The sequence below is a fragment of the Temnothorax longispinosus genome, chromosome 4 (assembly GCF_030848805.1).
Source record: "Temnothorax longispinosus isolate EJ_2023e chromosome 4, Tlon_JGU_v1, whole genome shotgun sequence".
Classification (NCBI taxonomy): domain Eukaryota; kingdom Metazoa; phylum Arthropoda; class Insecta; order Hymenoptera; family Formicidae; genus Temnothorax; species Temnothorax longispinosus.
The window spans coordinates 62,768-89,101 of record NC_092361.1 but is presented as its reverse complement, the minus strand read 5'-3'; the positions used below and the strand labels follow the sequence as shown (position 1 = coordinate 89,101).

General features: G+C 34.3%; 2 protein-coding genes across 6 annotated transcripts in view; one reads left to right on the top strand and one right to left on the bottom strand.

Annotated features, from left to right (window-relative positions):
- Positions 1-13,009, top strand: part of LOC139812388 (alpha-tocopherol transfer protein-like) — a 40,643-nt gene extending 27,634 nt beyond the window's left edge. For 3 of the 4 annotated variants that reach the window (XM_071777168.1, XM_071777165.1, XM_071777166.1), the window contains exons 2-5: positions 9,324-9,497; positions 9,782-10,335; positions 11,070-11,220; positions 11,364-13,009. In XM_071777168.1, the coding sequence (XP_071633269.1) occupies positions 9,329-9,497; positions 9,782-10,335; positions 11,070-11,220; positions 11,364-11,395 (906 nt within the window). In that variant the 5' untranslated portion in view covers positions 9,324-9,328 and the 3' untranslated portion in view covers positions 11,396-13,009. Of the gene's footprint in view, positions 1-8,701; positions 8,868-9,323; positions 9,498-9,781; positions 10,336-11,069; positions 11,221-11,363 lie in introns of those variants that run through there. The other variant, XM_071777167.1, reaches the window with a different exon arrangement.
- On the bottom strand, positions 12,594-24,055 carry LOC139812387 (alpha-tocopherol transfer protein). 2 transcript variants are annotated; one of them, XM_071777164.1, is made up of 7 exons: positions 23,689-24,055; positions 20,553-20,819; positions 17,422-17,513; positions 14,875-15,120; positions 14,503-14,697; positions 14,214-14,385; positions 12,594-14,137 (listed from the first exon to the last, which is right to left on the bottom strand). In XM_071777164.1, the coding sequence occupies exons 2-7, from the start codon at positions 20,785-20,787 to the stop codon at positions 14,097-14,099; spliced, it is 981 nt and encodes a 326-aa protein (XP_071633265.1). In that variant the 5' UTR covers positions 20,788-20,819; positions 23,689-24,055; the 3' UTR covers positions 12,594-14,096. The 2 variants fall into 2 exon arrangements, with proteins under 2 accessions (XP_071633265.1, XP_071633264.1); XM_071777163.1 differs by having other exon boundaries at positions 23,676-24,054.
- Between the last annotated feature and the right edge of the window lie 2,279 nt (positions 24,056-26,334).

Below are 26,334 nucleotides of genomic sequence, written 5' to 3'. Positions count from 1 at the left end.
GGTTTGACGTCAGAAATCGCATCATATGTAGTATGACTGGCTCGACGCCTGAACGAATTGAACGGCCACGGCTAAAGACCGCGCGCGGCCGATATCACATCTGTTGTATCAACTTTCTAAGCTCGAGCGCACGTGCATGATAGGTGAACGGCCGAACACTGTTCACATTTTCGTCTGTCCTGTTAACGCGTGCTTCAGCCGTGCTGCACGTCGACAGTTTGTCTATTTATCTTGATACGCTCTTTCCTCACCATTGATCATATCTGCTTGCAACGGGTGTTGTATCAAACGTGAGTACCGTTCGCTTCAGTGACCGTCCGAAGAATGTCTTTAACTCTGGGAAAAATTTTTATTTTGGACTTACAGTTAAGCACTTTAACATTTTGTTTAGTGCCCCTTAAGTGAAAATTATCTTTGCGTAACTGAGAATATCGATAGAACTAATTGAGAGAATTGACTAGTATAACTTAAAAATCTTTGAAATAGCTATAAATTATGATTTTTAGTTACGCGGTGTTATTTCTAGGCCAAATACGTAAAATTAGGGTTATCCAAATAATTTGATTACCATAATCGTGGGCACCAAATTTTTCCCAGAGAACAGCCAAAAATCAGTGAAATCATGACGTTCGGTTCTCGCGATTACGGCGCGCAGCGGTATTAGTTGTTACTTTACGAAATAACAGAAAATTGTGAGATCGAGCAGTTTTTAATTTACGTCGCCTCGATTCGAAGTGTGATAACATTATAATTGTTTGTAAATCTGTCATTTCGTTGCAGCGCGTGTCCGATCGATCGTTTATTAGGTCACGGTATGCCGTAAACAAAACGAGATTGCGTAACCGGAAGAATTTGTCCAGAGTGCACTTTCGCAATCTTAAAATTGCGATGGTCTTATTGCACGATGTATTATTGATGACGAGTTATGCAATTTAATATTCGCGCTTATTCTTTCTTTTGTGATTAAAAAATGTTCGGATCTTATATAAGATTTCTCGGGTCAATAAGAATGTACTATATACTTGTGCTATATACAGCTTATTACTAACACCTATAGCTTATTCATTATATAACATATGATACCGAATGTAGAAAATATTTAGAAACTTTTAAGATTAGGGCCGATTTCACCGCCTCCGATTAACTTGATCCTCCGATTAAACTCACTCTCATCTCTTTCTAACTCTCCCCTTAGAAAAGAGACGAAGAGTGAGTTTGATCAGAGGCGGTAAAATCGGTCGTTACTCATTGAAAGTAAAAAAAAAGAAGAGAATTTTATAACAAATATATCTGTAAATATATTTGTTTGTAATATTTGTGATATTCCAATAAACTTTCCTCATTTATTGAGTTTCAATCATTATGCATATCGCGTAACAGATGTAAAAAGTGTTTACGTCTCCGCGCATATATATATATATATATATATATATATATATTGTATATATATAAGAAGCAGAAATAAAGATTTATGTAGCAGTAATTTTTTTACAGAGTTTAACTTGTTTCTAGCGGAAAGGAAAAAAATGCGAATAATTTAATAGATAACATATTTCTTACAAGGTAACATATTTCTTACAAGGTATCCTTGAATCCTTGAATTAAATTGTCGTTTAAGATAACCGAGGATTTATCAGGAATAAATTATTTATTAGAGCGATGCAATCCCACCGTTGGTTGTAAACCGTTAACGGCGCATTTTATCATAAGCCATTCGCGTTTCTCAGCTTGCTACTTTCTTGAGAATTCCTCCAATTGGTCTTTCCAACAAAAACGTGCGGGACTTTTTTTTACTCATTTCCCGATTATTTTCCTCCGGATCCAGCGGACTGGTTGAACAGATAATGAGGATTTCTTTTAATTGCTGCGAACGGCTTTTCTCCACCATTTTCTGAGATTTGTCGCACGTGAGGATCTTAGGTGACTCTCGCGGATAATTATTTTCCGTTTTCAAAAAAAAAATATATATATATTATATATAAGACATAATAAGTCGATAAAATAAACCCAGTACGTTTATAATGATGTTATTAATGTAAAAAGACAACGATAAAGATGATTCATTAGTGACAGAAGTTATGAATTATTCGAATATTTTACGATTAATTTAGTGCTTTAATCTAAAATATTGTCAATTTCGAAGAAGCAAGAAAGTTTCTTGAAGAAACATCTTTCTGAATTTTTATTCTCAGCACAGATTATATATAGATATTCTCGATAACTGCGGGCTCCAAAGTAGTCTTGTGGCTCAAAACTGGTCCTGGATTCCCACGAAGCAATCACTCGATTCATGACCGTGACATAAATGCGGCATAAGCTCTCTCTCCCGAACCGCTTCAAGGTGATATCCCGTGAAAATTGGAATTCACGAGAAAACGGAGAATCTCTTATAATATATTGATGACATATAATGTCAAGAGTGTAAAAAACATTTGCGGAATATATTCTTTTATGATTTACCGTCTCCTCGACCAATTTGTAATTAATCTTCTTTTGCGAAATTTCTTTTTAGAATAAACAGAAACATAAGTAATTCCCGAAATTAATAGTTGAAAAAACATCTCGTATTCATTGATTATATAACGCTGTATTTACACAGATAAATTGTGCCATGTAGAAATAGAAAAGAAAAGCCAGAAAACGATTATACATTATTCATTATTGTCCGAAAAGGACATTGTGTAACCTGATGTCGGTTATGTCATGTGTTTTTCGTTTGTATTTTGTATGACAATAGACGGAGAGCTGACGACACTTTTGGCCAAGTGATTTTATAAATCACGATTTTCCGTTATAACCTGTGGGGACGACTCTCCTTCGATAATCCGAACACCTGGCTGGCCGTACTTAGGGGGTTTAGAAGTACGCAGGTGAGAAAAAAAACGGATTTTCAAGTCATAGTATAAGTCTTAATTTTTATCGGATATTGATAATTGATCACTCAAGAATATGCAAATAAATTGCCAGTTCGATTGCTCGGGGGGAATTAGTCGCCAGGCTTAATTAAAAATAATTAAAAATAATTATTTTCAAGTCATACTATAAAAGCTGGGTCTTTTTTACTAACAAGTATAGTGCTAACACATACCACCCAAAAAAAGCCTAGTGAAAATTTTGGTGGCAACATCTCTAAAAAAATTATTGAAAATGCACAAAGCCGGCGGAGGAGTCTGACGGTTATATCCGGCTATCTTCACAAAAAACGCAACGCTGCGCCAGCAAAGCCATTTTTTTTATTTTTACATACTATTTATTATTTATCAATTTTTTCATAAATTGATACGATAATGATAGTTAAAATACACGTTTTTAAAAACTCATGGACGCTAAAAACAATTGAGGCCATCATCAGACCTCTCCGCCGCGCGCCGGCTTTGTGCATTTTCAATAATTTTTTTAGAGATGTTGCCACCAAAATTTTTACTTGGTTTTTTTTGGGTGGTATGTGTTAGCACTATACTTGTTAGTAAAAAAACCCCAGCTTTTATAGTATGACTTGAAAATAATTATTTTTAATTATTTTTAATTAAGCCTGGCGACTAATTCCCCCCGAGCAATCGAACTGGCAATTTATTTGCATGTTCCTGAGTGATCAATTATCAATATCCGATAAAAATTAAGACTTATACTATGACTTGAAAATCCGTTTTTTTTCTCACCTGCGTACTTCTAAACCCCCTAAGTACGGCCAGCCAGGTGTTCGGATTATCGAAGGAGAGTCGTTTACGCAGGTTATAACGGAAAATCGTGATTTATAAAATCACTTGGCCAAAAGTGTCGTCAGCTCTTGGACTACAAGACGTGTTGCTTTCGGCAATATTATATAATTTAGTACAATTGGTACGGATAAAGCGACATTTGATATCTTATACGTTTACACGAAATCGAGGTCAACAGAGATAAAATATTAAACAGTAATGAAAACATTACTACTGTTTAATCTCGTAAAATAATACGTACAAAGTTTAGAGTGAGAATAAAGTGAACGTGAGATGATCTCATATTTAAAGGCGACCTCGTTATTATAAACTCCGATCTTGCTTTGAAATCTCAACAAAGTATCTTGATGCGACTTAGTAGCCGCGGTGCCTTCGCTTTTAAAGCAGCGACGTTTCTAAGTGCCCCGCGAGTTGATTCGAGAGAAGTCATCAGCATCGCATTTCCCGTTGGCCGGATGTGGCTTCATGGCGCGTTACGCGCGAAGAAATATTTGACGTTCCATTTACGGCGCACCTTTATTTTACGGATGTACCTTCTTCCTGCCCTGCGTAATTAAAATTTTTCAGAATTCGCCACAAATGCGATATTTCCAATCGCAGGGGGTTCGCATCGCGTCGTCGCGAAGTCGTTAATGTTAGATATCGCGTTATGTTAACAATGAGTAGAAAATCCTCCCCGGTTTCTTTTCTCTCTTCCTTTGTCGTCCTTCCGCAAATATATCGCGTCCGCGGGCATAAATAACATTCTCAACTAATCTCTCGACGGACTAAGCAATTATTATCTATCGTTTTCTTCTGCGAAAATTCTGTCACAGAACGATGTAAGACAATGGCTTTGTTCATAAAGAAAATTGTTGAATAATATAATTATACGAGAGTATTTGTTGTAATTTTAATCAAGTATTTTTTTGCGGTGAAATATTAGATTACATTATTAAAGAATAAAAATAAGACATAATGGTTTTTGTTTGGAAACATTATTCGATCAATTTTATTTTTATAACAAAGCCGACCTTTCATATTCTCACACCGGGATATACTAGTCGATTACTTCGATATTGAAATCCGAACGAAAATTGTTTATTTGCTCGTGAACATACTTGCCAATATGCACTTTTCGCAATTCGTGAAAGGACGCTTTGGTCGACTGCCAGTTGTTTACAAAATCAATAGTCGTCCCGAAAGTGAAGTAAAGTGCACTTAAGTGTATTCGCGATTGCCAAAGAGTAGAAAACAGTGAGAGGGAGCATCTAGAACACTTCTTCTTAATTTTCAAACATCGCCTAAACATACTTATGCTTATGAGCTCGGAACATATTTATTGAAATATTTCTGGATTATTTTCTCACAATATTCTATTTCCTTTTTTCTTTAAATAACACTTCACCTTTTCAACATACTTCGATTATTAATTGTGTTAAAATAATTGTACAATTCATACACTTTAATAATTAATTTGTCATTTTACATAATAATTGTACAATTAATATACTTTGATTATATTAATTGTTAAAGTTAATTGTACAGTTACATTATATTTAATATATCTAATATATATTTAATATATATAAGAATATATCTAATGTAAGATTATTAGATTAACCGAAAGATACTTCTCTATTCTTTATCGGTGGATCTTTGAAATTCACTTGGTAAAAATTCATTGCTTTTTAGCGATTCATGGCTCAAAGATTACCTCGACATTTTCACTCAGAGGAAATCGGTTCCTCGTCTTTTATATCAACGTACCTCCGTGTATGAAAGATCGATATATCATTAAAGCAGAAGTGCCTCATAAACGACTTCGCAGACGAGGTACCTAACTCCAAACTTGAAATGTAGTTTCCCGTGACGTGCCTCGCCTGCAAACAAGTCGGTCAAGTGTTAGGTGCTGAATGTTCTTTTTAAATACGCGTACACACAGAAAAATATCATTCCACAGCCAAGAATAACAATTACCCAGATAACGAAATATCTGCAATTTTGCCGGCAAGTTGTTATCAAGTCGAACAATTAATTAAACGGAACAAGGTGACTCCTCATTACTAAAATGTTTATGTGTATTACAAAGACTATGTGTTGCCCGAAACTTGCTATTGCATCAAGTAGAAAATGTTTCCTATTACTTTGCCTTTTGTTTGATGACAACGCTTTAGGAATATTTGCTTTACTTATATTGCCAGTTTTAATTTATATACAATTAAGTATGGACAAAAATGCAGCAAACAAAAAGCAACTCTATTTACAATTATATGACTCATATTTGTCATGGCATGTTTTGTTATTTGGGTATTTATTTTATTTTATTTGTTTTAAGTAATAGTTTTCTTCAACAAAGAATATTTTCTTAATAATACACTGAGAGAAATTTAAGCGACAATAAAATTTGATTTGCTGCGAAAGCAAACTTTTTGCTATTGCCAACAAAATGTTTGCTATTATTGCTAAATTAATTAGCTCTCGCAGCAAACCAAGTGTTTGCTGTCACTATACTGACAAATAATTTGCTAATACAGCAAAAAATTTCTCTCGTGTATAGTTTTAATATATACTTGACACAAGTCTAAGAAAAGTTGCTCAGAAGAAAAATTTACTCTTCTTCCAAGAATATTATGTACTTAAGTATATGCTTCTCTCTTCCGTAGACTCTACATAGTAAGTAAACCGAATTCTAGTATTAATTAAATATTCTTGTTTGAAGTACTACACTTGCTAAGATCCAGAATATGTTTTGAGTAAATATGATGCTTGTGATAACTTTACGGTAGATTTACGGATATATAAACTTATCAAGTACCTACTTAAAACGAGTAATATTTACTTGCAGGTAATATTATGTACTTTTCTGTGTATATCGGCGGAAATACATCTCGGTAATTCTCCGCGTAAGAGAACATTGATGAACGCGGTAAATCTTTAGAAACTTGTAGAAACCGGATTATATACAAACGAGGGCGAGATTCGATCTTCACGCATGCCGAACAAAAACAACACTTACGAGAAAACTGCGAAAAATTCCACGCTTACAATCCCGATAACTTTTCGTTCCTTCCGTTTCCGATTAATCGCGCCAGCTCTACGTAATTTATATCGCATGCGGAGAAAAAAAATCGAATCGAACTTCTTCGCCGACATAAATAATGACTATGCTATTTCTTTCGAACGTGTAATTGCGAACATGCGGAGCATGCACTTCGCACAGTATATATACCGCGGAAATCGCGTCGGCATTGTCCGGCTTTTATCGATTTGCAACGTAAGGACAACGTCGTAATTAATTCCCACGTGGATGCGATCGCGCGGTCAAGATTCCGAGCTAATTTGCGATGCCGCCGCACGATGCACCGCATCTTCACGGCCGTGGAAAATAGAGACGGCGGCGGCGGCGGGTCTCGCGTGCCACCGCGAAATTATCCTCCTGCGCGCCGTGTAATAACGTTCGGCTCAGGCGTTGCATAATTGCATCCTGCAAAATCGCAAGTTCAGACGCGTGGCGTAACGCGCGGATACGCGTTTACACATTCTCTCACAGCAAGTTCTTCATCTCAAATTCTGATATTCGCCCTACGTAATACGTTACGCCGCTTACGCGCACCGCGCGCTTACATATAGGTATAGTTTCCCGGCTTTCGCGGGCGTGCTTAGAATAAATAAAAAAAACGTCGTTCGTGCGCACACTTATGTTTAAAAGCGCGATAAGGCCGGCTTACAGCCGACAGGAACTGCCCGCGGTAATGCACTAGTCTAGTTTGCACTAACGTTATCATCGGTGTATCAAACGAGCGCGTACCGAGCGGCATACAAACGCGTGTGTTACTCACTGTGTTGCGTAATGTTATTTTTCGGCGCACATATAACGTTGCACACATTCGTTCCGTTGTTGCAGCGTTTTGGTGAACGCTTTACAATTTCGTCAGAACAGCATAAACTTTGTGAAAAGAAAATGGTGCTTCTCGGTCGCGCTCTAAAGAGATGAAAGGTTTGAAAGAGTGGAAAGATTTTAAAGTTACGCAAGTTGACCTTGCTAAAAATTACATTATTTTCCTTTTAGTCGCAGAGTCAAGGTTTACTTTCAAGGCTCTCTCTCGCTCTCTCTCTCTCTGCGACATCGATCTCGATTCATATCACGTAGGAATGATGATAATAATATTATATTGCATGCGGTAAAAAGCGTCGAGTGTTGTCAGCAAGTAATAATGCCACTTCCTTGAGGCATTTATAGCTTCTTATGCAGACAGCTTTCATAATCTGTTGAAGTTCTTAACTTGTCTGGTTAGATTTAACCAATGATCTTTCAAGAGTCAGTGGCCAAGAGCATAGGTCGAGGATACGTGACAAAATTGTACTGTGATTAATATACGCGCTACAGCGATGGAATAAACCTCGTTTTTTCTCTATTTCTTCATCATGAGGAAACAAATCTACGTGTGACTCAACAGAGACAATATTTAAACAGCGCTGATTTTGTTCTTCGTCGTACTTTTTTCAACTTTAATAAATATAGGCTGTGCGTCTCGTTTTTCACTGCCAGTACTGGAAATTTATAGTAGGTATACGTGACGTAAATTATAGATTTCCATTACTGGCAGTGAATATCGAAACTCAGCCAATATACATGTGTCTTTCACAAATTCCTTTCGCTCCTTTTGTCAATATTGGATAAATATGATAAACGATAGTTGACATTTGATAGTAATAATAATTTATAGTTGATTTACATTTAAAAATTTTATGATACCTTCTTAATTTCATGTTTATCCAATAAAAATTTTATTACAGTGCGATATCTTTTTATTATGCCACGCTGTAGAAATGTACCGTAGTTACAGTTATTTGGTAGCTCGCGGAATAATTATCTGACCACAGGATGATTCTGTTCGAATGTTTCTAATAACGTAGCTGAGTCACGTTTCCAATGATTGTCCGCGCGAACGTGACGCGTCGAGCAGCGGAGATTTTTATTCCACAGCCTCCGGAGTCAGTCGGCTGCGTCACTGCATTCATGATGCACTAATTAATGATCGTTCTGACCTGACGACGAGTAATACTCGTTTCTTTTAACGATTTTTACCGATCGATTGGCAGTATCGCTTGACTCCTTGAGAGACTTGGTTGTTTCCGCGGTTCGTTCGCGTGATATTAAAACAGGTATATGTTGCGTATATGCAGTGTTGGTAATTATTGCATGTATATCCACAAAATACGTTATAAACAATAATCGACTTGCTTCAGCATTTAAAATAGAGAGTGTGCGGTATAACAAAAGTCTAACATAAATGATCTAAGTAAAAATTTATTACTCTTCATGTTTTTATCTTTTTATGTTTAACCGATAAATAGAGATAAAGTGTCTGTAAAAATAGAGATAAATAGAGATAAATAGAGATAAGTATAGAGATAATATCGTTTGCAAAATTTTTCTTTTACACTATTAATATCATTAACAACTTGATTTGTTAACAAAGTAACACAAATTAGTTATTTGTTGTTCCCATAAACATCTACGAGTGTTTACTGTTGTTATTATATAGAGAATATCTGTGAAAGGAAAATTGGACAAATATTGGCTAAAAGTCTTGCTAACATGTTGTATTACTTTTTCAGGTATCATGTTGTCGGACCTCACCGAAGTGCCGTTCATAAAAATCGGTGACTTCACGCTCGAGTTCGAGCTAGGTCCTCCCAGTCCGGAATTGCAAGAAGTCGCCAGGAAGGAATTGAGAGAATCTCCCGAGCTACAAAAACAGTCGATTGCACGCCTGCAGGAATTATTAAAAGGTAGCGTGCTAAATGTGAAAGATCTGATAAATTAATGTAAAAATTACGAAATGTCTGAAAAATATAAAATGAGATGCAAATTATATTGTAAATGTCAATAACGCATGCTAAATACGTTTGAGCGTTTAAGCCTTGAGCTCTTAATCTTTAAAATGCTTAAATAAATTATCACGATATTTTTCGCCGGAGACGTTTAAAAAACATCTTTTGTAAACATCTTATTAAACTTCTCGAACGTTTGCGTCAAAACGTTTAAAATTCTCTTTATTCTCTTTATCTGGCAGCCGAAAAGGATCTGAAATGCCCGTTGGACAACGAGGCCTGGCTGATCAGGTTTTTAAGGCCGTGCAAGTACTATCCCGAGTCGGCGGTCGATCTCATCAAGCACTATTACAACTTCAAGGTGAAGCATGCGAACGTGTACGATAACTTGAAGCCAAGCAGGGAGCAGAATATCTTCGAGCATAACATCCTGACCGTGCTGCCTAATCGCGACCAGCACGGCCGGCGTATACTGATAATCGAGCTCGGCAAAAAGTGGAAGCACAATAAGTGCAGCCTCGACGAGGTCTACAAAGGATGCGTGCTGTATCTGGAGGCGGCCATGCTGGAACCGAGCACGCAGATTGCCGGCGCGGTCGTCATATTTGACATGGACGGTCTCACCCTCCAGCAAACCTGGCAGTTCACCCCGCCGTTCGCCAAGAGAATAGTCGATCTGCTCCAGGAGGCGATGCCCGTCAGAATCAAGAACATACACATCGTGAACCAGCCGTATGTGTTCAACATGGTGTTCGCGCTGTTCAAACCGTTCCTGAAGGAGAAGTTGAAGACCAGGGTGAGTATATTGCCCGAATAGCCAAATAGCTCTGTCGAGAGCAAATTTTGATAATGTCTGCTGCAAATTTTGTTGATAGAATGCCAGCGAAAATATAACGTCTGCTATACAGTATATAACGGCAAATTGATTGCAAAAACTGAGTAAAATCTGCTATTTAAATGATATATTCTATTTAAATGTAAATGTTTAGGAAATAACAGATTCTGCTCGGTTTCTGCCGACAATCTGCTGTCAAATTATATCGAAGTAAAATCTGCTGCCAATCTATTGTCATACTACGAGCAGATCACTTACTGAGTATAAGAATCCTAGTAAGTAAAATGTCAGCAATATGCTAGCAGTTTGCCAGCAGAAACTGAGCAGAATCTGTTGTTTAGTCGGCGACGTCGGCGTTTAAGTAAAGTATATTATTTAAATAAATGTCAATAATAAATTCTGCTAGGTTTCTGCAGTCACATTCGATTAGCAGATTCTGTTATATTTCTGCCGACAAAATTTGTAGCAGATGACGCTTTGCGGCAGATTTGGCTACATCCTTCGTGAAAGAACAATTGATATTTGATATTCAGGAAAATAAATCCCACTTTCTTCGTGGAGAACAATTGATATTTCAATTGGAACAATTAAAATATCAATTGTTCTTCATGAAGAAAATAGGATTTATCTTCCTGTAAATATAAAAAATTTACGATTCGATTTTCTAAACGGTTTTTATATCTTTCTTCCGCCAGATAATCTTTCACGGCACCGATCGCAAATCATTGCATCAATATATGTCGCCGAAATGTTTACCGGCGCAATATGGCGGTACGCTGGAAATGAAAACGATAGACGGACCCCAATGGTACTCATTGCTAATACAAGTCGACAAGGAATACGAAGGTAAGTCCAAAGGAAAACTTTATCACTCATCTCGCAATGGTAACCAGATAACGCAATTGAAAATAAAGTTCAAAAGCTATTTTGGAGACGCATATGTATTCCAGTGAAACTTGTCGATAAGAGAGATATTTTTTCTGTTGCAGCGATCTCTTCGTATGGCTACAAAAAGAAATAGTTTTACAGTTGCTAAATTCATTGTAACGAAAAATAGGTATTTGGATTAAATGCGCGAAGAAACAATTATAGAGCGACATTTCCCAAGAGAAAGTGTTGGATTTAGCATCAATTACGATCATCGTGAACTATTCTTGTTCACTCCTCGAAACGTCCTTAACGAAACCTTGCTCACTTTGTAAATTTTTTTATAGCATATTATTGTATAGTCTTTTAATTCTTATTTCTTGTTTTCAAAAATTTAGCAAGATTGTTTAAATTTAAAATAATGCAAAAAGAGCGACATAATCATTAATGTCGTAATGATTAGGTTGTATCATATTTTTCGTTTTTTTTTAATCTCGCAAAAATTGCACTGGTATCAATTAGATATCAGTGATTTTATTAAAAATCTGTAATTTTAATTTTTATCATAATCTTAATTACTCTGTAATAATGTGATAAAAGTATTATACATTCCGCGTAGACATTTTGTACGCAACGATTGATATATTCATATATCATTTATTAAATATAAATACACACACACATATATGTATATATGTGTGTAATTAGCTATTTATTAAAAATTCTAAAATTATATATATAATTTGTGTACTTAAATAACTGTGCGTTTGGTATGTAATTTTGGTGTAAATTTGTAATAAAATATAATTGCTATTGTGGACTGGATTTATATAATATCTTTAATAAATATATTTAATACATTGTAGATATGTATATAAAATGTATGTAGATATCTTATTATCTTATATACATATCTATCGCAGCTGTTAATCCGAAATTCGCAATTGTGCAAAAAGAATGCGAAGTGTATGTTACCAAATCACACACATGGAGGATGATCTAAACAGGGTTTGTATTTAAAAATGCAAATATAATATATTGATGGCATGATAAAAATGTTGCAAAACTGTAGAGGAAGCCTAAGCCTTTTTCAATATAATTTGAAAACTATGAGAAGCTGAAAGATAGCTGAACTTTATTTACGCTGAGTTGTGATGCCAGCCAAATGTTTGTTACAACGTGTTCCCAATTTCGTTTATTTATAGTGAGTTTAATGTTATAGCAAAATTTTCGAAGGTAAATTTTTGTCGGGTAAGGTGAACCATGTCGGGCAAGGTGAATCGCTTTATTAATCTTGCAAAAAAGTAATTTTTATTCTATTTTAAGACATATTAATAATAAATAGTCTACAATAATTATTATATTATATATTTATTATATTGTAATAAATTACAAAAAAAATTTGTATGTTTTTTGTAACAATGCCATACAAATGTATGTAACACGTTTAAAACTTTTACTCATATATACTCATTAATATTTACTTATCATAATAATATTACACCTAAAGAAAGAAACAATAGATATAAAATACAATATAAAATACAATACTTAAAATACAATAAAGTGGCGGATTATAAACTATCTCGCCTTGTCCGACATTACTATTTTATCGTATACAATGTACACCATATGAGAATTGTACACCATGTGAAACTTGTTAAGTATATCACACTAAAATTCTATCTTAGTTTTACATGCAACAAAAATCGATTAAGAATTGATTAAGTAGATAAACTGTAAAATAAAAGTTTATATACTAACCTTACGCTGTATGCGGTACACGCCAAATTTTTAATTTTAATTTGCTATTTAACGACACGTTGTGCCACGCTGCCACTTTGTATGTTAGAATGTTAGATTATAGGGCCGGCTATAGTAATTCCACTGCTGTCCGCTAGATTGTTACACTTAATATTCTAGATATCGCTGTGGTTCTATTTATAAGAGTATTTCACATTACCCGCGAATTTCCTCTAACTTATGAGAAGAATTATTTACAGAATCTTTTTTTTCCAAAAGTTTCCAATTACAAAATATTTAAGTAATGTTAAATAAACGTAGAATTATGTGGATTAGAGTAAGGGCGATGCTGGAGTCGTCTGTTTTATCGACAAAATGTAATTTTCACGTACGTGCTATTTTTTATTAAAAGTATACACCCAAACGGAGAAGGGACAAGTCAACTTTACGGTGAGAAAAAAAATTATATACTTCTATAATTTTTTTTTCTTTCTCAACGTAAAGCTGACTCGTCCCTTCTTGATTTGCGCGTATACTTCAATCCTGGAAAAAGATTTATAATTCTATAGAACTAATAAAAAATGGCATGTACGCGAAAATTAAGTTCTGGTGCAGGTAACTCCAGCATCGCCTTAAGATACTATTAATAATATACGATAAAAGTGTCAAAGTGTAAAAAATAAAAAGAGAGAGAGAGAGAGAGATTTTATATTATTATCAACAGTATCTTAACTTTAATCCACATAATTCTCTATTTATTGAATACTACTTAATATTGTATAATTGGAAATTTTCGGGAAAAAAAGATTCCGTAAATAATTCTTCCCCTAAGTGTGTGTTACAGTTCTGCAACACTTTTCATCGATGCCGTCAATATATTATTTGCACCTTTAAATACAAAACCTGCTTCTAAATGGATCACAATTTGGTTCCCTCTTCACACAATTGCGAATTTCAGGCCAACGTAACAGCCGCGAGCTGCATCTCGTCAGGTACCGGACGCCAACAATTTGAGCACTTTATTTATTTATTACTATTAGCTTCATGCGTATGGTTGGACAACCATAATGATCGATAATGATGACGTATTGACCGGACAATAGCTGCAGCGATCATATATCTTTATTAGTTGTGTATCCATAATGTTGATCAGCTGAAACAAAATAAAAATTTTATCAATATACGATTTAAATCGCAAGTGAAACGTTAGTTTATATATATATAATTACCTTCGAAAGCGGGTTCGCATGAGAGCATATTCTGCCACAGCATCACCCCGTATTCTCCTTCGGGCATTTTTATCTCGCCCCCATGCCTCCTAAGCAGTGATCTTTTATCTATGAAAGATTTTAAGGAGTCCCAGTTTGTTCCGTGAAAGTGAAGCCGTTTACGAATCTTCTCCTGCGATATACAACGCGTCACGTTATGAAGATTTTAAAAAGTTTCAAAAAGTTATAAAATATACACTACAAGTTTATTGTTATGCAACTTATAAAACTAAATCATATAAGATCGTACATCCAGGAATGGTTTGAAAATCGCATATCCCATGTTGAAGATAAAACTCTGATTCACAATGTGGATACCCTTGAGACGAGTGGGCAAACACTTCTGTATAAAATCTACCAGCATCTTGGCAAAGGTCGGTGTGAGATACGTCAGATGGGAAAGAGATAAACCTTCGACGTCTAAAATGATATGCGTACCCGCGATCTAAGAAACAAAATAAAGGTTTCGCGGTTAAGCGCGTTAACGGCTTCGCGCATTTCTTCATGGAGCGCTCTAGAGATTCTCACAAATTTCTCGCTAAATAAGTTTATAACTAATTTTAAATATTTATCTATATCTTCAGAAGAAAATCAATTAAAGAAATATTTTCCGCCGACGAACCTGAGTTCTATATTCCACCATCGCCAGAAAACAAATGCATATCAGGCCTTTAAAGAAATCATTGAGCGACACCTCTTTCGGTTTCCACCGTTTTCCGGCCTCGATTACCAACACTCTGCATCCCTCTTTGGTACGAAGCGGCAATGGATATATCAGACCAGCGCAAAGTGCAGTCTTCTCTTTGGTGAGCAACAAATCTTTATATATGTGTGGGTAGTTTAGGCGGAATCGATAATACCGTTTTATCTGTTGAGTAAAATGTTTGAACAATTTATTGTTATTGTCAAATTCTGTATTAAACGCAGAATGCCCTAGAATCAATCGGATGATTTTCGGTTTTAGCCTCAACCTCGGCCAATTTGAAAGTGATTCTTCCTTTGCAAAAAACGTCGAGGAGAATTATTAATTTATATAGCGCATCTTTCCAATTTTTAACATTGAATATCATCATAAGACAGCTTTAAATTAATTTTCAAATACAATTTGGATTACTACTATAAATCTTATTATACCCAGACAGCCAAGTCTGTCGAAAGCATCAGATCTTGTAACGTAATCTGCTACAAATTTTATCGGCATAAAGATTACAGATTTGATGCCGGTTCTGATATACAGGGTATAACTAAAATAAGGGGACAATCTTCAAAGGCGAGCTCCCCACACCAAAACATGAAAAAAGTTCATATCAATATATATCCGCAAACCCGCTGTTACTGACAAGGGAAGGCCGCGGACCTGGGGTCACCGAATTGAAAAAGGTTTTATATAGTATTCCCTTGAGCAAAGGGATGGAGCGCAATGCTCAGCCATTTCTCAGAAAAATCGATTTGAACGATATGTCGTGTACCGGCTCCGTTATGTCGATTACCGAGAAGGCGGTGTAGCTCGGGGCACTAATTGTAAGCGCTAAGGTAGGCATTACAAATGTAAATATTCTGTAACTTTGTTATATTTATAGAAAATCATATATTCTCGTTTAAAAAAAAAATTGTAAGCGCACGACTACTACGCTGCCGACCCGAGTTCAATTCTTGTCCCTCGCACTTTTTTTAAATTTTTTTATGTAACCTAGCAATGTTTATTCGTGTAAAATAAAGTTAACGTAACCAACGAATTTTTCTCTTTTAAATTTGCACTTTTGAAAGGCAATTTTTTTTTAACTTACGCACGAAACTGGAAATAATTTTTATTCAACTTATAACCTTATCATGTTTTACATTCGACACGATACAAAATAAACACGATATGAAATAAAATACCATTATTTGAATATAGTTATATAATTTAAAATACAAAATTACAAGTATAAATGCGAAAAATTCTTGTGCCAAAACTTTTATTGGTCCTCGTCATCACTATCATCAACACTCTCTACAGATCGGTTACAATTATTCGGATGATATTTGTTCGTAGAAACAGAGGCTTATCTCACACCATGCACACTTTATAAAAGATACATTCCAACACGCACAATGCTTTTTCAAAAATGTTGGAGGAAGGCAAACGCCGTGCGTGCAATGCATTACATAGTTGTACAAGAAAATAGTCACAGAGCAAATAAATAAATAAGTTAGACAAGTACCGATAAGCAATCGCTCCGATTGTAAATAGTGAATTTGTAAACATTTTATTTATATAAAACATTTTAGGCTGTATCACAGTAACAGTGGGTTTGCGGATATATGTTGATATAAACTTTTTTTCATGTTTTGATAAGAAGCTCGTTCCCGAAGTTTCCCTTATTTTAGTTACACTCTATATTATATAATGTCGACAGAACGCCAACACAGAAGTATAACAGAGTCTGTTTGCAGAACATTAGCGAACTGAATGTGGACGCAGTTGATATATGTCTGCCGACATGTCTGATCGCATGTGTTACTAACAATCTGCCAACATACTGCTATAATTTTGCTTACTGGATAATTAACTAAAGATGATTTTTTTTCATTTGCTTTCTTCCCTGCAATTCAGTTCGCTTTTTATATCCAGTAGTTAATACAGTAGATAATATTTAGTAGTTTAACACTCTCTCTGGCACGTGTATCATTTACGATACGCCCAGAACCTAATCACGCAAGCCAGGTGCAAATGATACCATGAATAATCAGGTTAAAGCTGTAAAAAGAGAACAAAAAGAAAATGGAAAAGCATAAATGCAACATAGTCGTCTAGCGACTATAGCGTCTAAAGACTTTAAAACAATCTTATATATAAAATCTAACTATAATTATTGTCTTTAGAATCGACAATAAAATACAACAACCAGTCAAAAAACAGCCTTGACCTGAGGGCGTATTTTTTTTTTATTCCGCTTGGCAGTGAAAGTATAATATAGTAGACAAAAACTATCTAGCTTAATATTCAGGAAAAGAATATAATGCAAACATAGCCAGAAAATCTGTATAGCACATCCGATTGTTTTAGGACTATAATATAATATACTGAGCATTTCATTACTATACAGTTGGTTTCATGTACGTAAGCATATATAAATTTAAAACGAGATGAAATCGTGATTTGAAGATATTACGAAATATGACTTACTAGCGAGAAAGCGCTTTTCGCATACCATTTGCATGGGCGCAAGAATGTTACATAGAAGTCTTCCATGTCCGGTAAGTGCAGATCAGGTTCTCCTAAAGAAGCGAAATAAAGGATGGAGATAATAATTTAATGAAAAATTAATTGTTTCAATTCTGCAGTGTGTGCACGAGATATTTCGCATGTAATTTATGCTAACGAAACCAACGGAAAAGTGGGTCAAGGATAAAATGCAAAGACTCGAGTATAATAATGGCACGTATCAAATATATAAAATATACCTCGCGTTTCTTTCCATAAGGCAAAGCAATTTACAAACACAATAATAGATACGCAATTATCTAATTTTTAAATATTATATTTCTTTTCGGTTTTTCTTCTATATATATACTCCTAAAGGTCAAAGGCCCGAAACTGATGGCAATGCAGAATTGATGTATAAACACCAATTTCTCTTGTGAGAGATTTACTTTGTCATATCATGATAATCGCAAATCGTAACGACAATGATGATTGCGCAAGAACGAAGTTCTAGTAATTATACAGACATCTAAAACTAATCATATTCAAGGTAACAGTATTCCGTTCAAAAATAATGTTATTATATTATATTATTACATTAGGATATTTTTTAAGAATTTTTAACACACTCTGTGTACCTCTAAAACGCGGGGCCGCAACTTTGAGAGACCGCACACAGAAGAAAAAAGAAATGTTAAATCAAGACTTATATTCTTATATATAAGCAAGAATCTATAATCTTAAAATGAGATATAAATTGCGTCGAACGAAAAAAACTTGTTTGAATGGAAAGTTTTATTTTTATTTCTATTTTACATATCTTCCAACCTTGACTGCGCGCCGACTTTTGTCAGACCTGAAACACAGCTCCGGTTGGAGTGGTAAAACCCCCCCCCCCTACAAACCTAATTAAATTGATTCGATTTAATTTATGCATAAAAATATTAGAATGCATATAGCATCAAAGTATTTATATACTTAGTTTAATCAAGAAAAAAAAGTTGAAATTCTTATAAGAAGATTATAGATTCTTGCTTATATATAATGTATAAAAGTCTTGATTTAACACTTCTTTTTTTCTGTGCATATAATCATATAAATTTCGCTTAACAAAATGACCTCAAAAATCAACTCTTAAAATATCGGTCAATACGCAAGAAACGTCATTATATTCCGGTTATGCTAGGAATTATCGAATGTTCTGAAAAAATTTTTAATTTTTATTTGTAGCGAAATAATTTTCATATGACTCGCCCGTAGGCAAGAAGCGTGACTCCGTTAAAGATTATTACGATACAGGCGCGAGCAACTTTCGTTTTTACCCGATTCGTGTGAGCATGGCTGAATTCATACGCCGCGTACGACGTATATATACTTTTACCATTGTTAAATTGACCGTTACGACATGAACGGTAATTGCACGCAAAATTTCGTTCTAGCTCTATAAAGATTATTCGATTTATCGTCGACTGACGTTCTTTGAGCAAAAAAAAAAAAGGAATACGTTCTTCGAGGAATAAAAAAATTAATAGATCCTTATTTTGCGAATTGCATGATTTTCGATGATACGACACTCTTTTATCTAATTGAGCAGATACATCTTGCTAAAATATCGTGTTTCATTGGTGATTACATAAAAGGGAAAATGTTCTTATTTTACTTGTCATTGCGCCTCCTTGCGCGGATTAATTATTTTGAGTTTCTCTTTAATTTTTATAAACACGGAATCTAACGCAACTTGTTTTAATAGTACCGTACGTTTCTCTAATTGAGCAATAGCAATTTTAGTGAGAGAAGTCAATATTAGCTAAAGATAAAGAAAAAAAAAAGGATATCGAGAATGATAACATTTTATTTTCGTGGACGCTTTCTTCGTGTGACGTGTAGAAAACCGGTCGGAAAATGAAAAACGAATAAGAGAACGCAGAAAGAAAGTAGCGGCAAGGACATCGTGCGGGCGGGCTCTCGACGGATCGTCACACGGGAAAATTGGTTTTGATGAATAATTACTGGTTCACGCGACTACATCTTTTTATCTTACTCTTTGTTCCTTAAGGGCCGGTTTTACCATCTCCGATTAACTGTAATCTTCGATTAAACTCACTCTTCGTCTCTTTCTGAGGGGGACAGTTAGAAAAAGATGAAGAGTGAGTTTAATCAAAGGTTACAGTTAATCGATGTTGGTGAAACTGGCGCTAAGGGGTTACAGGATCCTATTATAACAGAAGCAAAAGTTAGAAAACAAATTTGGGGAGTTGTGAAAAGTTGGAAACTAATAGGAGTATAAATTTTTGGTTACGCATGTTTATTGAGTACATTTGACAATATCTTGGTATAAAAAAATTAAATTTTATAGTAAATATTGACATCACTGTGTTTATTTCAATTGTGTTCCGCAAAAGAATCTTGCTTCAACTCAATTGGAGTGATCTGAACTTAGTATCAATACATTTTTTTATTTATTAAGATTATAGTTATCGGTTCACGGAGGCTTTCCGCAAATTTCAAAATTATTTATATTTATTTACTTTACAAGCTCGGATTTTTCAGTGAAAAGATTAAATTTGATTTTTTGTAACCCAATTGTAACTCCTCCTATTTTACAAAATGTTATTTTTCAAAATTTGATCCGTAAACTGATAAGTAAATAAAAATAAAAAAAAACATATTAGTTTAAGATCACTTCTGTTGAGGCTTGCCGCTGAAGCATGATTTTTTGCAGAACAAAATTGAAGTGTGTGTGTGTGTGCATACAGTAATGTTAATATTTATCATAAAATCTAATTTTTTTATACCAAGATGTTAAATGCACTTAATAGATATATATATAATAGATATACAAAATGTGTAATATTACAAATGTGATACACTTGATAAATATATACTTAACAGATATACTTAATGATATACGTAATAGACATACTTAATAGATATACTTTTAATCGACATACAAAAAATGTGTATTCCTTATTAATTTACAACTTTTTATAGCTCCCTAAGTTTTTTTAACTTTTACTCCTATCAGGGTCTTGTAACGCCATAATTTGAAACCTCGATTTTGTCGAAACAACACAGTGACAACTACATTTTTGGTACAATTAAGCTTTTGCTACCTGCAAGCAAGTCTTTCAGTTCCTTGATACTTTCGGCGACAACTTCCGGCGTCTCCCGCAATTCCTCCTTAGCCTTCTGGAGAAAGAAGTCGCCGGTTTCATTTACTTCGATGGAAAGTTGATGTTCACCAAACATGATCTTCGGGGCGTTCTTTTTCCAGTGCTCATACATTTCTTGTTTGCATATCACCGGCGGAGATTTAATGTTTTCTTTCATGGTCGCGGACGACGCCATTGCATCCAGCTGGATTACAGCACAATGGATATCTGTCAGACAATCGTAGCAACCGTATTATCGCCCGGCAAAGATATATTAACACACACGCTATGTCAGTTTCACAAGCTTTGTGAAGGTAGGAGTAATTTTAACGAATGCACGAAAGTGAATTGAGACGCAAGACAAAATTGCCGATTTTATATTATGTTCCATTCCCCATCAGTCGACCATCTGTCGTGTTCATCAGTCTCTGGTCGGCTGTATCGCGGAAGCAGATACGCGGTTATGTGTGCGTGCATATGTAGGCATATGCGTACTAGAACGAGTTTTGCATCGACTAACACGAGAAGCTGAGTGCAACGTTGAGGTCGTTTGCGGTGAAGCTATATGCTTCGAGAGATTCCCGAATTCTTCCACTTTTCCTGGTAAAACTGAAAAAGACTGTCTGTTTTTTTACTGTCTGAATTGATTCAGAAAAAAACAAGTCTTTATTCACGATTTAAAAAGCAATCTAAAAATTTATATTAACATTTTAATTAATAATTAAATTTGAAATTTAGTGCATATAATCGTCTAATCTATTTTTTTAAGCATTTAACAAAATTAATATACATTAATATATACATCTAATTTTTTTACAATATTAATTTTTCAAAGTTTTTAAAAATTTACAATCTTTCCGTTTATTATGTAAAGCCCGATTTTTTTTTTGAGCAATCATTTTTCCGAAGTATTACGCTTCGTTCAGCTTTTCCGGCAATGTGACACATTAGAATTCTAATTCTGAATTGCAAATTATTAGTTGAAATCATAAACACTCCACTTAGGCTTCATCCTTTTATCAAGCACACTTCCGAACCCATTTGAGAGATAACAGCTTTTTATTATCTTATGGTTATTACACAACTTGTAACCTTGTTGTTACAACCTATTTTGGTAATTTAATTTTTACTCACTGTTAAGCAAAAATGTCAAGATGCTTATGTTTTCCATCCTATCGTAAAATAAATTTCCAGAATGATTGATTTGACATTCCGCAATTTCCTTGAATGACTCAAGAAACCACACGCTCTCGCTACTCACACACAGCAATTGTTTCATAGAACACAAATATTTCCAGAGAAATATCTTTGTTCATTACTTTATTTCGTCGCTAGCAAATTTGATATATATCAGTTAATTCTGGTAAGTATAAAATTTAGAGAACTCTTTCCTACTTTGCTATGACTTATTCGATCTATTATACGTTATTTATCCGCTCAATGTACACGTGTATTTCGCAAGAAATAGAATTTTCTCTTCGAAAAGTAAAACTTGTTCATTATTTTTTTGCAGCGAACAAGTTTTTTCTTTGCGGTAATATCATAAATATGGGTAGAGCTTGTGTAGATGTAAATGATGTACGTTATGTAAAGGGAAAAACCAAACCGTGCGCTGCTGAAGTACATATTTGTTCCATTTTTTATAGATCAATCTACTTAACTTGTTGATCGGTGTAATTATCGTCTTTTTCCGCTATTTATTACGCTATTGAAAGGATTAAAATGTATATTATTATATATACGCAAAACTATCTGTATGAGCAGAATATATTATTATACGCAGAACGTCACTACGCAGAACTGTTCGTGTAAATTTAAATTTGCATAGAGAAGAAAACGGCACTAAATATTTTGTTAGAAAACATTATTCTAAAAATAAAAAATAAAAGACATTTTCTATATAATAATTCTTACGTATAATCACGCGGGTTGAATACTCACGTCCAGTAGAAGTTTTATATGTGCTGTATATATTTTTGTGAATTAGCGTTAATGAAATCTATCTATTGTTTCACGTAGCATAATCAAATGTTTTAATGAGATGTTTAAAGCATAGCGGGTAAAGTACAATGGAGGCATTTACATAAACGTACTATATAAATGTCATTAATACTTTAATGAACGAAATTTGAATTATTCATAATTATATTTTTCCAGCGTAACCGTAGTTACTATTGCAACATGAGTTTCAATTTATTATATTACATATATTATATATATATGTATTCGATTTTCTAAATTTTTTACTATTATTTAAAATTTTTTTATTTTTATTACTTTTATAGATTTCGCTTTTTAATATCACAAAGTGATTAATTATATTAAAAATAAAATATACTTAGATAATTGATTAGCTACGCATCTGTTTCAATTCATTGTCGAAAAGTTATAAATGCATAACGTAATCCATATTTCTCAACAAATAATACTCCGGTAATAACCCCTTCAACTGTATCAAGAAGCAAGTACCTCACTTAATTATTGCAGCGAACAAAAAAGGAAGGTACAGTGTTAAATTTGTAGTGTCAAATTACACACAATTCAAGTCATTTTTAACCATACCTATATAGTTAAAAAAAATTGCAACAGTTCCGGCCTTGTGTAAGTATAGAAATCACTTTTTGAAACCTTAAAGATGATACATAAATTTTTAATAATACGAATTTTTTGTAACACAGAAACGCTTTCAAAAACCTTTTAGACTTAAAAATCCCAGGATGTCCTAGTGAGTGCTACAAAAACATGATGTCCGCGCAGTGTTATTATGTTCTTACTTAATACGTCGTTAATTTAACTAAAACAATTTTAATTTAACTAAACTGATGGAGTTAAAATAATTGTTTTGTATTAAAATAATAAATTTTGACACATAGTAGTTAAAAATAAATTTATAAGATATTGGTTTAAATTTTATTCTTTACTTTTAACAGTGTAAATATAGACATTGCAAATAAAGGGGAAAAACAGATATTAATGATGTTATGACAAACGCATATATTTCCGATCGACATACTTAAATACTTATCATTTAGCAAAAGGCGTTCGGGAATTATCAACAAAGTGTAAAAAAATGCGAATACTCACCAGAATATATTACCTCAACGATCTCGCAGAGATCTCGGTCGCGCACCGATCCTCAGAGTCGCGCACACCCTTATTCTCGAAACAATTTTCACGTGTTACAGAACTGTGTGTCTCTCATCACCGAGACTTCGATTCACCCACACCGAGATTCGCGAATATTATCATCAAAAAGAGGCACGAGCGCCGCGATGACTGTAGAACCGAGTGTGTTGATTCACCGGTCTTTATCGCTCCCTCGACTCGTCGCGAATGACGCGCGAGCGAATCCCGGAAGGCAGAGAGAAAAGGAAAGACCACCTTTCCTGGGAGGAAAGAGGGTCAGTAACGCTGTGCGCGAATCGCCGCGCCGGCCGATGGGAACTGCGTCGAAATAATCCCAGTCAGAATTATTTCAAAGCCACAGGTCTTCCCCACCTTTACACGTGCGTGTGACGTTGCAAAACGTGCAATCATTCGTGTACAATCATATATGTGCTATACCAAGATGCACTTTGAAAAAAACTTCGCTGCTTAAATAACGCGGAAAATTACAAAGATGCGAGGAACAAGATGCAGAATCGAAGGAATCGCGTGATCGTGATGTTTTGAAATGGAAATATCTAATTATAAGTTTCGAGTTTCGAACGGAATAAAATTACGTGATTATACAGATTAATTTGTAACATCCGGAACAAGAATTGCAGACAATTCCAGGAAAAATGGTGTTTGTTCCGAGAGACACGGTAGAGTCTCGCGCCAAGCGTACGAATATTTCTTCATATTAGTTCTTCTTTTTTTCTTGTAACACATAACAACAATAACTTGATTGTCTATGTACAAGATTTGATTTCGAGCAAGTCCGTTAAAGAGATTGATATGAAAAATGAAATATGTTCGCAAAGATCGAGTAAAGATTGCGCCTACGATATCTATTTTTAGCAAGAAAATGGTAATTTATTTGCGGTTGTAGAACAAAGAAAAGAATTTGAATCATCGCGCAAGAATATGAGCATACAAATCCACAGAATCTACATATTACGAGATTTGATTGAAACGGAGAACGCGCGACACCGGGAAAGAGAAAAATGAGGAAGAAATTTTTATGTTCAAAGGTTAAAATATTTTGCTGCGCTCTAGGAAATGGCGTAGTCGCGGAAAAATATGAAGCAACGGAGGTCACGACTGCGGATATCGGGAGTTATATCTCCTTCACTTAAATATAGTGTTTCGAACTGTTTGCAAGTTATTCCCAGGCGTGAATGATCTTGATATTCGGATTGTCGGACCGCTAGATAATTTCGAGTCATTATGGAACTTTTCGGAATGGATTTCGATCGGAATTATCGATGACCAAGCGAATGTGCCGAATATGCGAATAAGCGAACAGCCTTTGTAACCGTATCTGGAATTTATTACAACATTATACGATTATATTACATAACAACATAGAGGATTAATAAATTAATAGATACAATAGAATATTGATAGAGGTCTATAGGCCAAATCGCGAATTTTAATCAACAAACTGCCCTCTTTGACCGGACGTTGACAATGTTTTAACGTTTGAGTGCGATATGAGTAGTAGATCTTCAAATCACAGTAACGCTGTTAAAATTCTTTATAAAACATAAGAAACATTTGTACTCTATTTGTCGTGCCGTATACAGGATGTCCCATTTTAATCTTTCCGCGCAATTATCTCTGGAACTATTTGTTTGCCCCAACTTTTAAAGTAAAAGTTAAAAGTATTGCATCACTTATGGAGAGGGAATTTGTTACTTTAATGAAGAAAGACGTACATAAATGTTATAAAATTTTATCTTAATACCGTTATTTTATGTTTTGATAGAACATAAGAGAAGAGAAACAAGATCTTAATAATATAATTGAACAATTATCGTCAATGATAATTATTCGACGTCAATTAAATCATTAAGATCTTTATCTTTTTCTCAAAGTATTCCTATCAAAGCATAAAATAACAGTACTAAAATAAAATTTGATAACATTTATTTATATTTCGTGTTATCGTCATGTTATATTGTCGACGATATGAAACAATGCAATTAAATCATTAAAATCTTTGTTTTTTTTTCCTCCTCCCAAAGTATTCCTATCAAGCTAAAATAACAGTACTGGAATAATATTTCATAACATTTATGTACGTCTTTCTTTATAAAAGTACTTAACGACTTCTTTTCAATAAGCGATACTTTTGATCGGTACTGTATGTATGTTGTAATATAATTTACACAACATTTTATTTTCGGGCACTATTGCAACAGCATATTTTTGAAACGAAATCAGTCAAAAAAATCTTGTGTCACTTTTTCCTCCGACAAGCAATTATTGAAATATATATAGTGAAAGCTAAATATTGAAAAATTTACCGAATTTTCCCTGAATATTTCAAAAAATACTGAGCAAATAAAAAATCTTTTGAACGTAAATTGTTCAAATTGATTAATAGAAAAAGATGATAAAATAAAAAGCAGTGGGAAAAAAAAACAAAGGTCACTTTGAAATCTTGGAGGTATCTCCACTTAAACAAGTCTTATGTTCGTAATAGGATGTCCTCGAAACAGAGTAAGTTCTATTTGAAATGTTTTCGAATAACAAATAGTTCCGAAGGTAATTGCGTAAAAAGTAAAATGGGACACCCTGTATACATTACGCATAA

Coding starts and splice junctions, on each gene's coding strand:
- LOC139812387 (XM_071777164.1), bottom strand. CDS start 20,787: ATGGCGTCGTCCGCGACCATGAAAGAAAACATTAAATCTCCGCCGGTG. Junction 15,121..17,421: donor CGAAAAGCGCTTTCTCGCTA/GTAAGTCATATT, acceptor TTTACTCAACAG/ATAAAACGGTATTATCGATT. Junction 14,698..14,874: donor TGGTGGAATATAGAACTCAG/GTTCGTCGGCGG, acceptor TTTGTTTCTTAG/ATCGCGGGTACGCATATCAT.